This window comes from Phocoena sinus, chromosome 20 (genome assembly GCF_008692025.1).
Source record: "Phocoena sinus isolate mPhoSin1 chromosome 20, mPhoSin1.pri, whole genome shotgun sequence".
NCBI classification, from domain to species: domain Eukaryota; kingdom Metazoa; phylum Chordata; class Mammalia; order Artiodactyla; family Phocoenidae; genus Phocoena; species Phocoena sinus.
Genome location: NC_045782.1, coordinates 57,577,252 through 57,591,020, shown reverse-complemented (window position 1 = coordinate 57,591,020; position 13,769 = coordinate 57,577,252). Strand labels below are relative to the sequence as shown.

General features: G+C 43.8%; 1 protein-coding gene across 13 annotated transcripts in view; it reads left to right on the top strand.

The window, feature by feature from the left end:
• Positions 1-10,735, top strand: part of CEP112 (centrosomal protein 112) — a 426,576-nt gene extending 415,841 nt beyond the window's left edge. For all 13 annotated transcript variants that reach the window (XM_032616346.1, XM_032616345.1, XM_032616350.1 and 10 more), the window contains 3 exons: positions 5,383-5,484; positions 8,931-8,995; positions 10,280-10,735. In XM_032616346.1, coding sequence (XP_032472237.1) covers positions 5,383-5,484; positions 8,931-8,995; positions 10,280-10,283 — 171 coding nt within the window. In that variant the 3' untranslated portion in view covers positions 10,284-10,735. The remainder of the gene's footprint in view (positions 1-5,382; positions 5,485-8,930; positions 8,996-10,279) is intronic.
• The last annotated feature ends 3,034 nt before the right edge of the window (positions 10,736-13,769 follow it).

Here is a 13,769-nt window from a genome sequence, read left to right as displayed (position 1 = left end):
ATTGATATAGGGCCACCAGACATGTGTTACTTCTCCCTTCCATATTTTTTTTTTTTTTTTTTTTTATGCGTTACGCGGGCCTCTCACTGTTGTGGCCTCTCCCGTTGCGGAGGACAGGCTCCGGACGCGCAGGCTCAGCGGCCATGGCTCACGGGCCCAGCCGCTCCGCGGCATGTGGGATCCTCCCAGACCGGGGCACGAACCCGTGTCCCCTGCATCGGCAGGCGGACTCTCAACCACTGCGCCACCAGGGAAGCCCCTCCCTTCCATATTTTTAATGAAATTATAGAGTTCCAAGGTTCAATCTTTTTTTCAACATCACTTTGAATTTTTCTCTGCAGACACCCTCTTGGCTCAGGTCCACTTCATACACTCCTATTTATCACATGAGTATTTATCTGATTATACAGGATGTGAGCTTTACTCCATTGTGATGCTGAACTCCAGGTCTGAGGTTCTTGGTCTTCAGTCATTTTTTTTTTTTTTTTTTGCGGTACGCAGGCCTCTCACTGTTGTGGCCTCTCCCGTTGCAGAGCAAGGCTCCGGACGTGCAGGCTCAGTGGCCATGGCTCACGGGCCCAGCCGCTCTGCAGCATGTGGGATCTTCCTGGACCGGGGCACGAACCCGCGTCCCCTGCATCTGCAGGCGGACCCCCAACCACCGCGCCACCAGGGAAGCCCTTCATAGTTTATTTTTAAAGTCAAAGGAAATACTGTCAGTGCTCTGCCTTCGAAGGAAAGGTGGGCAGTCTGTGGCCAAAGAGGCAAGCACAGCCCTCCCTGTTCACGTGGGTACCAGGTTACACATACGCCGTTTCCACTCGGCTTACATTACAGGAGCGTCACTGTTTGTCATGATGTCCTGAGTTTCCTAATCTTCCTTTCCTAAAGGAAAGAAGATGGAAATGGAGAGAGAAGTAACCCTTGTGGAGAGAGGGAAGCTGTGTCTATTGGATGGGATGCTGGAGGGACGAGGAATAGCGGATAGTTCTACGCTGGGCTTCTCGAGGGCAGTGGGAAGGGTGAGGTGGGACGGAAATTCCTTCCAAGAAGGACTCAAGCGAGAACGACCTTCGAATCCTTCCACATTTCATAAACATCGTTCACTATTACAGTTGGACACTGTATGTGAATAAGATTTAATATTCAAATCTAATAGTAAAATAGATTTACATGTAAACAATTTTGACCTCCCTTAGTTTGTATGCCCATCAAACCCTTTGCTTAGATCAACTCAACTTCCCCTTGTTTCTTGCCAGGTTAACAGCCAGAGGGGGAAGGCAGGGAGGAGGGAGAGGGGCACGGTTAGCAGTTAGCAGTTAATAGTCTGCACTTAGTCTGTAGACAAATGTCATCATTCCCTCATTATTTCCCCTCAAACACATCCTGGGACAGACGTGGGGACAGAAAAATAGTAGCGGGAGTCAAAAGTGATAAACAGAAAAAAAAAAAGTGATATACAGGACTATATGCTAATTCTTTCCTTCCTCCTTCTCCTTTTGCTGTGGAACAAACTTAGATATATCCTTCACTGGTCGGACTTTAAAATGTGTGCTTATGTGGGGGATTTGCGGAACTTTTGTTTTAGGTCAGTATGTGCACTGCATTTGTACAGATGTTTAAAAATTAGTCTTATCATAAATGCTTGGTAACTTAAAATTTTAAACCAATGGGAAAGTGTAGGGAAAACATACCATATTGGAACCAATTGTTGTTGGCACTGTTGTTATTGTTGTCATTAAAAAAATTAAATAAATAGAGCAAAGACCAGCTGGATGTCTGGAAGGATGTCCCCTGGCCCCTGTTGCGCTAGGGAGAGCACAACTGTGCAGTGGATGAAGCTGCCGTAGCTGGTGGTGTCTGTGAAGGAGACCCGTCAGCATGTGGGAAGATTGTGTGAGAAACTGCAGGGCACAGTGGCTAAGAATATGTGCTGGAGGGTCAGACTGCTTGAGGTCAAATTTGTGCTTGCCTCATTGGGTTGTCAGAGGGATTAAACACTTCTTAAAATACTCAGCATTGTAACCGGCACATAGAAAGTACTCAATAAACGTTTGCTGGTAGTAACGTCATTAACCTCATAAGTAGAGTAAAACGGATGGGTTAGAGTTTCCCATGACTTTATTAACGGATGGGTTAGAGTTTCCCATGACTTTATTAAAGTCACAGGCGTCTGCTGGGCATAATGATGATGAAATTCAGGATTTGGGTTTAAGGATTCAGGGTAGTAATATTTTCCTGAGTGATAGTCTCACCCACAGGAGAGGTAATGTCGGATTTTCCAAGGGCCCATTTTAAGTTCACTCAGATTCACCAAAATCATAAAAACAAAGAAGAAAGGGATAGACAGAAAGTAGAAATGGCAAGATCCTCAATAAAAGTTGGGGAATATAGCATACTGAATTTTAAAAGTGGTGGAAGGGATAGTGGTGATCAATGAGTGACCTTGCTCACACACAATTTTCTGCTGGCTACGACTCGCCTCCAGTAGAGGGAGACCATCAGGTGTGAAAAGTGAAGTGGGAAAAAAAGAGAGTCCAGAGAAGCTACGAACGTTAACTAAAGGGCTTCAGTCCTTGGCCCTGACCTCCAAAGTAGCTGAAAACTAAGAGCAGGTGGGCCTCAAGAACAAACGAAATAATAGGTTTGATCAAAGGGTGTTGATGACAACAAAACTGAACCATAGCTGTGGCCTGCCGCAGCTTACTCCCTACCTCAGCATTCAGAAAATTGCTGGTTCCATTCAAAAATGAAATTTTAATTTTTTTTAAGAAAAAGGAACTAGGTTAAGAGTCTTGCTAGGTTAAGAGAGAGAGAAAGAAGGAGTGGAAGCAAAAAGCAAATTAGAACATAGATCTAATGGGAAATTACCCAAGAAGTAAGGAGAAGGTTCAGACAAATTACAGTTCTTTGAAACCAAAACAGTTCTTCATAATGTCAAAGCATTTACAAAACACATTGACATCTCTCTCTGTCAAGGAAAAAGGTGGGGAGAGAGAGAAGAAGAAGAAAAGAGATGTGTTTAAAGATGATATAATTCAACAAAGATGAGAAGTGATTTCTCAGAGTTTAGGAAAAAAGGTAGTCAAAATCAAGAGATTACAGAGATTGAAACCATATTAGAAGAAACAAAAATGGGAAAATCATAACTGAAAACATCTAAGGAAATACGGTGATCACACAAAATAAAATGAAAATAGAAAACATTTATAAATTGATAAGAAAGTAAAATAATAGAGAAAATTGTAAATATGGAAGATTGTCAAAGAAGAGCCAACACATGCAAAATCTCTGTTCCTGAAGAAGAGAACAAATCGAAAAAAAATCATATATAACATGAATATATGTAACTATTGGTATAATAGAAAACAATTCTAACAGAAGAAGCTTTTCTTCAAAGAATTGAATATAAAGATAGAAAGAGGGACTTCTCTGGTGGCACAGTGGTTAAGATTCCATGCTCCCAATGCAGGGGGCCTGGGTTCGATCCCTGGTCAGGGAACTAGATCCCACATGCATGCCACAACTAAGGAGCCCACCTGCCGCAACTAAGGAGCCCTCCTTGCTGCAACTAAGACCCAGTGCAACCAAATAAATAAATAAATATTTTTTTAAAAGATAGAAGGAGCACACACATTGTCTCAGGAAAATTGATATAGAATCATTAATACCAAAACATATCCCAGTGAAGTTACCTAATCCAGGGAAAAATAAAATCATATGGACATCCAAGCAGAGAAAGAAAGTCACATTCAACATGGAAAAAAAATTAGCCTAACTTCAGACTTCACCATAGCAATGCCAGAAGACATTGAGGAAACACCTCCAAAGTTCTGAGAGAAAGAACATGGGACAGAAGCATTTTTATACCCAGACAAGTTATATTTCAAATGGACAGGCAGAGGGCAGACATTCTAAACAAACAGGGATACAAAAAATAGAGCAAACATGAGTCCTTTTTAAGAGTAGTAGCTCAAAATTTCAGAGCCAGTGATGAGCGATAGAAAAAAAAAATACTCAATATATAGTAGCCTGTGAGCCCTTGATAAAGGTTGCCCCTAAAGTCTGATTTATAAACCATGTGTTTTACTTTGTGTTTGCCTTTCATTTGAGTCAACTGACAGATGTTACTATTGGACTTACGTCCAAGAAGATAAAATGGGAAAAATCAAATATTTCTTCAGTGGGAGAGATCATTTTTCATCATTTTTGTTTACCCTTTAGGTATAAATCACAAGATTGTAACATACCTCAAAAAAATACTTTGCTAAAAATTTAAAAATCGTGTTCTAGAACATTTGCCAGGGGATTTTAGTAGGTAATAAAATAAACTATTTGAGCACATTTCTCCCTTAATTTAGTTTAGTATAAGAAAATTTGGGAATTAAAGGCTAGTAATTTTAAATTATCCTCAGTAAATCCATAGACTTGTCTAACTGAACTCAGTTGCACATATTTTCATAGTCTATTACCTTATTTCCAGGTGTGTCCAATGACTCATTTGTGGGATACACTGCAATTCAGCTTTAATATTTAGTTAAGTCCCACACAGCACATGCAACACAGTTTTGAATTCCATAGCATCTCAGATTAGGAGAAGGAGAAATAAAGAAACAGAGCTGGAGGAAGGCACCAAGACGGACACACTCACATTCGTGCTCACCCTCAAACACACCTCTTCATCCTGCTGAAGCATATCCTTCCAAAGACTTTTCTTCCACCTTCCTTACCTATTTGTAGTTTGATGAGCCGCCAGCTTTTCCTTGACCAGCCCAGTGACCGTCAGTTAGTTGAGCAAGACCTGGCTGTATTCCAGAGGCAGAGGGAAACTCATGAATCAGAGATGCTCATGATGGCAAGGGCCCTCTGGTTACCTGTATGGGGAGGCTTGGAGACACAGCTGTGCAGATTTTCCTTCACTTGCATCTTCATAATCACGTGATGATATCAAGCACCCAGGTACCTAGACGGTTAGCGGGGAGTGTCTTAGCCCAACAGATGACATACTATGAATTGTCCTCACACACAGCTTAGTATGATCCCAGCCCACACCCTGATCAGGAAGAGGATGTAGGATTAGCATGATGTGTCCATAATGAGTGGAGAAGAGAGGACAGGTATTTTCCTTATCCGATGCCAAAAATTGTGTCAACGAGGGTTTTAAAGAAATAAAGTGCTGGGGCAGGGACTCTCTCTCCCAGATTGACAAGGACAGAGCACCTTGTTCAGTTTGTGTTTCCCCTTATTTCATCTCAGTTGTCTGGTTTCTGACCACATGTAACAAACTTACCTTTGTAATGAATGGACATTATTCTGGGATTTCTTAAATTCAAAACAATCATTTCCGTGGTTAAAAAGATACGCTTTTTTGGTTCATTTTAGATAACTTACATACGACAAGAATATGAAACAAAATTTAAAGGATTGATGCCAGCATCTCTAAGACAAGAACTTGAAGACACTATCTCCTCCCTAAAGTCACAGGTAATTTCTAGAATCAGGGAATTTTCCAAGGGTTTAGATCAGCGGTCCCCAACCTTTTTGGCACTAGGGACCGGTTTCATGGAAGACAGTTTTTCCACGGCCGGCGGGGGGGCACGGGGGGCGGGGGGATGGTTCGGGTGATAATGTGAGCGACAGGGAAGCTTGCCCGCCGCTCACCTCCTGCTGTGCGGCCCAGTTCCTAACAGGCGGCGGACCAGTACCGGTCCACGGCCTGGGGGGGCTGGGGACCCCGGGTTTAGATGACGTGCATATCTTAATTAATGTTTGTTTCTGAACTGATGCCAGAAATCCATGTGATGTCACAGAATAACCGAGTGCCCAGGATGAATTGTTTTTTGTTTTGTGGGGTTTTTTAGAATTTTTTCTTACCAGCTTAAGAACTCTTTGTCTCGATAAGATTTTCTTAAAAGCATCCTTGAAATTGAAAAGCTCAGTTATGGTTACTTTTATTTACAGTCTGCATTCCAACACAGACTCACCCTTTTATTCTTGGTTCCAGGCCCAAAATGCCATCAGTTAGCACATTGCTAACTCCTTATCATGTGAAAGTGCAGAGAAATAAAAAACATGGCTAAGTTAGAAGCATTTTTATTCTGGTGTATTTTCTATGATTGTCAGAGATAACAAGATGCATTTTAGGATCGAGGCAGGATAACGACATGGTATTCAAACAATTCGGTTAAATATTGATATTTCTGCTGATACAGTAGTTTATAAGAGCTAAAATTGACTTCAATTTAGATATTAATTAAAAACTTCCTACATAAGTTTTCTCTAAAACAAGTTTTATATATTGCTGTAAATATTTTATATAGCATCAGTTTTATAGATTCCTGGTTTTTTAAAAAACAAATGTTTTAACTCAACATGAGAAGAAGTTCACATATTCCCATTTCTAATACACTTAGAAATTTAAAACATACCTTTTTCCTGGAAAAGCTCTGCAAGGGAAAGATTTCTTTTCTCTTTGTGCCAAGGACAATGCCTGTCACAGAGTAGGTCCTCAATAAATTTATTTACGAATGAAACAAATGCTGTAGTTTGATGAAATTCACGTTAGCTATTTATAATGTATAGGACAGATACGTGGAGCAGATGTTAGCCGTGCCTTTTCTGTTCCCCTCAGCAGAAGTCTCTTATCTGAAAATGAAAAGTTCATTACATCAACCCTTATGCTACTGTTAGCTGTCGCTTCTGTAGGCTAAGAAGTTTGGCTGTGCTCACTCCTACCTATAAAAATAAGTATGACAGGAGAGTGTTAACTTACAAAGGATTAGGTCGTCTTTATTTACGTGGAAGGCTCTCCTCAAGATGTGGTTTACCCATTCACTTGGTAGGAGGGCTTCCTTAGGGTCAGCTGTGTAGGACCCAGCACCTTCAGAGGAGGTATTTTTAAGAAAAAAAGAAAGAAAAGAAAGAGAAACCTGATATCCACCTGCAGGGCTTCTGTTATCATTCACATCATTGCACTGTAATAAAAGCCACTCAGCCTCCTAAAACTGGATGTTGACCCAGAAAGAGAGCTGCCAGCTGCGTGAGGGCCTCAGAATCGGCAGCTGTGCGGAGGTGCAGACCACAGAGCGAGCAGATTTAGTTTGAGAGCGCAGGTGCCTGTGTTTTTGAAAATTGTTGGAATTCCAGTGGAGGCAGGGAAGTGGGATCAGTGTAGTCCTTGCATCTGTCAAAGTTATCGGTGGTCCTGTGGGTCACTGGATTAATTGGATAAAATTCAGACCAGGGTGATGTAAAGAGTCAGAAAAGCAGCGGGACCACTTTGATATGTACCCATTTAGAAAAGCCGTGCTCGGGGAGATCAGCTCGGTGCTCTGTGACCACCTAGAGGGGTGGGATAGGGAGGGTGGGAGGGAGACGCAAGAGGGAGGGGATATGGGGATGTAGGTATACGTATAGCTGATTCACTTTGCGATACAGCAGAAACTAACACACCATTGTAAAGCAATTAGACTCCAATAAAGATGTTAAAAAAATAAAAGAAAAGAAAAGCCGTGCTCCCTCTCTCCAAGCACAGTTTCTACTCTGCCAGCTGTCCTGTCTTGCATAACCATGTTTCAGAATGGACCGTTGCCATGGTTTCAGTTCAGACCAAAGAGACAAGAGTAAAGCTCCAAAGTGATCAAGTGCCACTGCCTCCTGATCACGTTAAGCCATAGTGTAAGTTATCCGGAAACCACTGCTAGTAGGTTGTGTAAAGTGCTTTTGAATTTATGCCTGATACAGGTATTTTTAATAGTATAGAAATTTGTTCTTCAGGATAATTCAACCGTGCTGTGAAGGTCTAACTGAAGAGACTATTCTTGACGGCCCAGTTTCCCCCATCCCTAGCCCCTCAGGGGCAGGGGCCACAGGGTGGTACCTGCCAGGATCTCTGGACTAGGCAGTTCCTGTTAGTCACTTCCTGTCATCCTCATGACCTTGGGAACTGGCTGTTGTTCACCCCATTTCACAGATGAGGCGTCAAGAGAACAAGGAACTTTCCTAGAGCTATGGAGGCCAAGTCAGGAGCTGAACGCCAGTTGGCCTAACTCCAGACAAAGCGCAGGCTCTTTCCACGACAAAATACTACCTCTGCAACCTCAGGGAATCCCCGGAGCAATTAAGGTTTCTAGTAGGCAGTAATGTTGTTTCCACTCACTCACTCATTCCTGAAACAGCTAGGGAATGCCAGCTACATGTCCAGCCCTGAAGAAGAAACTGGGGTTACAGAGATGCTCCAACATTATCCCTGCCCCAGGAGAGCTCTCGGGCATGGGGGAGAGACGTGAAGACAGGTCACCAGAAGGCAGTTGGAAAAGTGCTAAGAACAGAACAGGAGAACACAGAGGAGGGGCCGCTGGCTGCCTGGGGCAGGAGGTGATGAGGGGCAGGGCTGGAGGGGGGCGGGGCAGAAGAATTCAGGAGCAGAGGTGACCTTGAACCCAACAGTGGACAGTGAATAGGAGGCAGTTGGCCAAGCATTCCCAAGCAGACGATGGCAGATGGCCGCAAAGGGCCAAAGGGCCGCAGAGTAGGAAGGATGCGAGGTGGAAGGTGGTGATGGTGGAAGAGAGGAGATGAAGCGCCCAGGTGGGCCAGGGCCAGGTCCAAACAGCTCTGCAGTGCGGGGTTTGAACTGGGTCCTGTAGCCTCTGATGGAGTGCCAGGGGGGATGGGATGTGATCAAATACAAAACCACACAAACAGCTCTGCAGTGCGGGGTTTGAACTGGGTCCTGTAGCCTCTGATGGAGTGCCAGGGGGGATGGGATGTGATCAAATACAAAACCACAGCATTAGCACTGAACAGATCCTCTGCGTTTTATCTAGAGAGTTGTCTGAATTTAAATAAAGTCCGACCAGACACTGTATCTGCACAGTGTCGCCCTGTAAGCCACCTTCACCTCTTCTCACACGAGGTCTCTTTTCTAGGTTAACTTTCTGCAAAAGAGGGCATCCATCCTTCAAGAGGAGCTGATGGCCTACCAGTGCAGAAGGTACTGTGGCCAGAATGTCTCCTGAGTAGTTTGTACTGTCTGCACCTGTGGGTCTCCTGGTTGGGTGTTAAAATCTTCATTAAAAATACGTTGGGGCTTCCCTGGTGGCGCAGTGGTTGGGAATCTGCCTGCCGATGCAGGGGACACGGGTTCGAGCCCTGGTCTGGGAGGATCCCACATGCCGCGGAGCGACTGGGCCCGTGAGCCACAACTACTGAGCCTGCGCGTCTGGATCCTGTGCTCCGCAACAAGAGAGGCCGCGACAGTGAGAGGCCCGCGCACCGCGATGAAGAGTGGCCCCCGCTTGCCTCAACTAGAGAAAGCCCTCGCACAGAAACGAAGACCCAACACACCCAAAAATAAATAATCAATTAATTTAAAAAATTCGTAAACATATCAGTTTTGAAAAAAAAGACTTATTTTTCGTAAAAAGCCTGTCTTGGAGAAGACCCCCTCCTTGCACCATCCAAACGAGATGAGGGTCCGCCAGTGCCTGACAAGGCCGGGCTCACCTGCGGAGTCACAACAGGACGTTGTCTTGAAGCCCAGTTGCAGGGTTAAGGAGACGCTGTCTTCCTCTTAAGAGAGTGAGATGGCGTGGTCCTCAGTGTGGTCACCCGCATCTCCAGAGCCCCACATCCCTGGACGCTTGGCTCTGTAGCAGATGTTTACCAACCCCAAATATCAATAGATAAACGGCTCCGTGGTGTCCAAACACTGTGCCCCCAGGAGCGCACACCTCGGGGACGCAGGAGACCCTTCCAGTCAAAGGTTCCCAGAGACGTCACTGACATAGATCACATTTACCTGCTCTGATAGCCCTCCTCTTAGCACAGTGAGAGGCTGAACCATTTAGTTGGCACTGAATTAAAAGTAAAAACTCTGGATACACGGTACCATGTATAAAATAAACAACGAGGGCCACAGGGGACTATAGCGCAGGGGACTATATTCAATATCTTATAATAATCTACAATGGAAAAGAATCGAAAAAATATGTACGTAGATACATTTGAATCACTTTGCTGTACACCTGAAACTAACACAACATTGTAAATCAACTATACTTCAGCTTTAAAAAAGTAAAAACTTTGTGACATTCACTTTTCAAAAGATTCTTGGTATAGATAGGACTTGATCCCTTATGGGTGTAAATGATGAAAATTTGATATCAAATATACTTTTTAGCCTCTCTCCAGCTCCTCCTGAGTTAGAGCATATTTTGTTATGGACGTGCCCGTTAAACCTAGAGAAAGTTGTAACTTTGGGGTTTTTGATCTTCAGGTAACCACATGGTGACATACCTGAGTAACCCAGGAGAGTGGGATGGATCAAACCGTCTGGACAGAGCTTTGGATTTCTTCCCACAGGTTTGAAGATTTGGATGTTGTAAATTGTGAGATCAATGGCATTTTTTAATACTTAAATGTAATTGAGATCATAAAAACATGCATCACTCGTACACTAACGGGGTGGTTTTATTTGTGTCTGCCTACATTATTTTTTTTAACATTCCTTTATTTCTGATTTCCATATCTGTGTGCGTTTGAGTGTGTACTGAGAACTGCTTATATTGGGAAAAGAAATGATTTCTTGCGATGCCTTGTTAATGCCTTTACACAGAATTTTACCAGTTGCAGCTGACCAAGATCACGTTTGTAGAATCATATCAAAAAATTTAACGTTTACATTGTTTTCGTGTTCATGTTCATATATTATTAAAATATTACTTTGTATTTATCAGTTTTATTTCTACTTTTTAATTGCACCTCGTTTGCTAAAATAAATATGACGTGGCAGTTTTTTCCCTAGAACATACTGACCATCTCAAATTGTGCTACGGGAAAAAATACCTATGTCATGTCAGAAATCAAATCCATAAGTAGTGCATTTATTTAGAATAAAAGTCACTGAGTCATCTGACATCAGTCCAAGTATTTGTCATGTTGGTTGTCAGTCTCATCTGGGACCAGAGGCAGGATAGGGTACGAATTTTATGTAGCAGCTCTGGTTTTATTGTTACTTGCTTGATCTCTGATTTTATGGTTGTGGTTTAATTATAATATCAATTGACGCTCCTCAAGGAAGCCTGAAAATGTCAAGATGTGTTGGGAGGATGCTCAGCACACCAGCAAGTGATGACAGAATGAGCTTCGCTCGGTCCTGTTTTCCTTGTGGAGAGAACTTGGTGTTGGCGCCCGAGGCTGGGTGTTTTAAGTCCCCACCCGTATGCCAGTCAGCAGTTCTGTGCGGATTGGTCAACGCTGATTTGCCAAGGGAACTTTGAACCGCCGCGGATGGTCATGTTCTCTTGGCCATGCTGTGGTGTGTACGCCGCGGGCCCTCGGAGGCTCTCGGAAGATCTGGGGCGTGCGCAGGGCTGTAATCATCCGGTTTGCTGTGAAAGGACAGGGCAGAACGTTTACTTCGTTTTTCAAATTCTTTTCCCTTTCCCACGCCCATCTTTGTTGTTTGCTGCCCAAGGATTAATTACCCTTTTTTGTACTGTAACTGAGACCTGGGATGATAAGGAAGTAGCAGGTTTTCCAGCCACTTCCACAGCCAGGCCAGGGTCAGCAAGAACACCGCCTGGTCATCAGTGAGAGGCCTCAGAGTCTTGCACTGGATCGTCTCGGCCTGGTCACCACGCTGCCTGCTAAGGGTCACCCGACACCTCCTCCAGGAATGTAGGTCTCCGTCCTCTGAAAGCTCGGGTTTTCCTTGCATGTGAAATAAATGATAGCACTGGCTTAAAGACTGTTCGGAGAAAAAGCAAAACTATCAGATGCTATTAAGACTAGCTAACAAGGAAAGACAGTTGGTACTCAGACTGTGATTTAGCACTCGGTAGGGAACGATTGCGACACCGTGATTAATTTTAAGCCCTTCTGTACAGACCGTGGCAAACGGGTTGACGGTCAGCAGATTTCATTAGGAAGGTTATTTAGCGGCTTGAAGTGAAAATACCTTGTGAGTTGCGTCGTGCGCTGCCATTGGGTAAATAGGTGTTTTGGAAAGTTGCCTGCTGTTCTTTCTTTTCCTTATTTCAAGGGTGATGAAATTACAAACATGGGTGGACCTTGCACATCACCCAGATCCGGTTTCCCTTCTGAAGAGTGTCGTACAGGTCAGTTGGATCGTGTGTGGTAGGGGCTAGGTGGCTGACGCGAGTGTTTTTGTAAACGTCCTCCGATAAGGAAGAGGAAGAAAGATTGCACTTGGCATGTTGAAAATTCCTTACTGAGTTGAGTACTCAGTTTAAACGTGGCTACCGGGAGAGAAAGCAAGTGCTTCGGAATAAATTATAAACAGTGTGCCTCATTATAAAATCATCTACGATGTCATCCTCTCTTTTATCTGGTGGAAGATCGATTGCCCATCACAAGTACCTAATTTAGTCACATTGCCAGCGTTGTGGGCACTACCCCTGAGTCAAGCACCTGTGCTTTTTCCACCTCAACATGCCACGGTCGACAGGTAGTGGCTGGCAGAGCTGAGCAGGAGGAAAGGTGAGGGGTCATGGTGCCCTCGGTGTGCACGTCTGCCCGGTGAGGGGGCAGCAGGAGAGCGGTAACAGGAACGCTGGCACCGGTCATCGGCACGCGTCAGGGTTTCGTCTGATCCACCGTTTCTGCGTCGCCCCACAGTGAGCCATTTCAGGGGTCTGGCCTCCGGTTCGGCCACATCCCCGCTCAACAATCAGCTGTCCTCCGAGGGCAGCCGCCCAGGGGCACAAGGGAGAAAAAAGAGGACAGAGAGGGAGGGAATGGAGAAGGGGCGGACTTGCTTCCTAGTTTGTACAAAAGGGTTGACTGAGACTCAAGGGAAATAGCTCGGATTCGAGCCTTATCCTGTAATGTCACAGACGAGCAACAACTTCCTCGGAAACAGGCACGTGGCTCTATGGCGAGCACCCTCATTAAAGGCATCGGCAGAGAAAGTGCAGAAAGCAGAAACTGAGTTTGAATGAACAATTAACAGCTTTCTTATTGAAGTGCCTGCCCATCTGCAGAAGGCAGGGGTGTTTTCGCTTTCTTTCTAAGAGTAGAAAGGAAAAGGTAAGACATCAAAAATGGTGGGAGCAAAGTTTCAGAACACGAGGTCATTTTAATTCATAGTTTCCTTTAAAAAAACTATCTCCTCAGCTTTCATATTTTGTTCAGAAAGGTCGTCTCTTTTAAGCCTTGTCATTAGAGACGGTTTGCTCTTTAAAGTGGATTATCAAAGGGTGTAGAAATTGCAAGTTACTGAAACTAAAATGCATGATCGATTTTAAGTCTGCTAACTAAAACTTACTTAGAATTGGATGTGCTTTTGCCCTGGCAGCCCCTTTGATAAAACCAGGAAAAGATACATGGTTGGTCAATTCAAAGTAGGAAAAGATGATAATTAGATAAAACTTTTTTTCAACTATTGAAGTGGTTCTTGGATTTGGAGACTTGATTAGGGAGTAGTGGCATAGGCTGTATTTGAAAAGGAAAAATTGAAGAGCCCAGATTTTGACCTGTATTAACATTCTTCTCTATAGTTTTAAGAGCTGAATCAAACCTCAGATCATATTATTTACCTCTCAATGGGGGAAGAAAAATGCAACTTGAAACATAAGGTTGAAGGAATTTTAAAATCTGGATCCCTCACCAGTATCTAAGGCAGCTGAAGATCCGTGCTTCTAGACATTTCAGTTATTTCAGTTTTAAGCAAGGATTTCCACCAGGCAAATGGTTTAAAACCAAAGGCCCAAGATGTTCCTATAGATTCTGCTGTTTTTAGAACT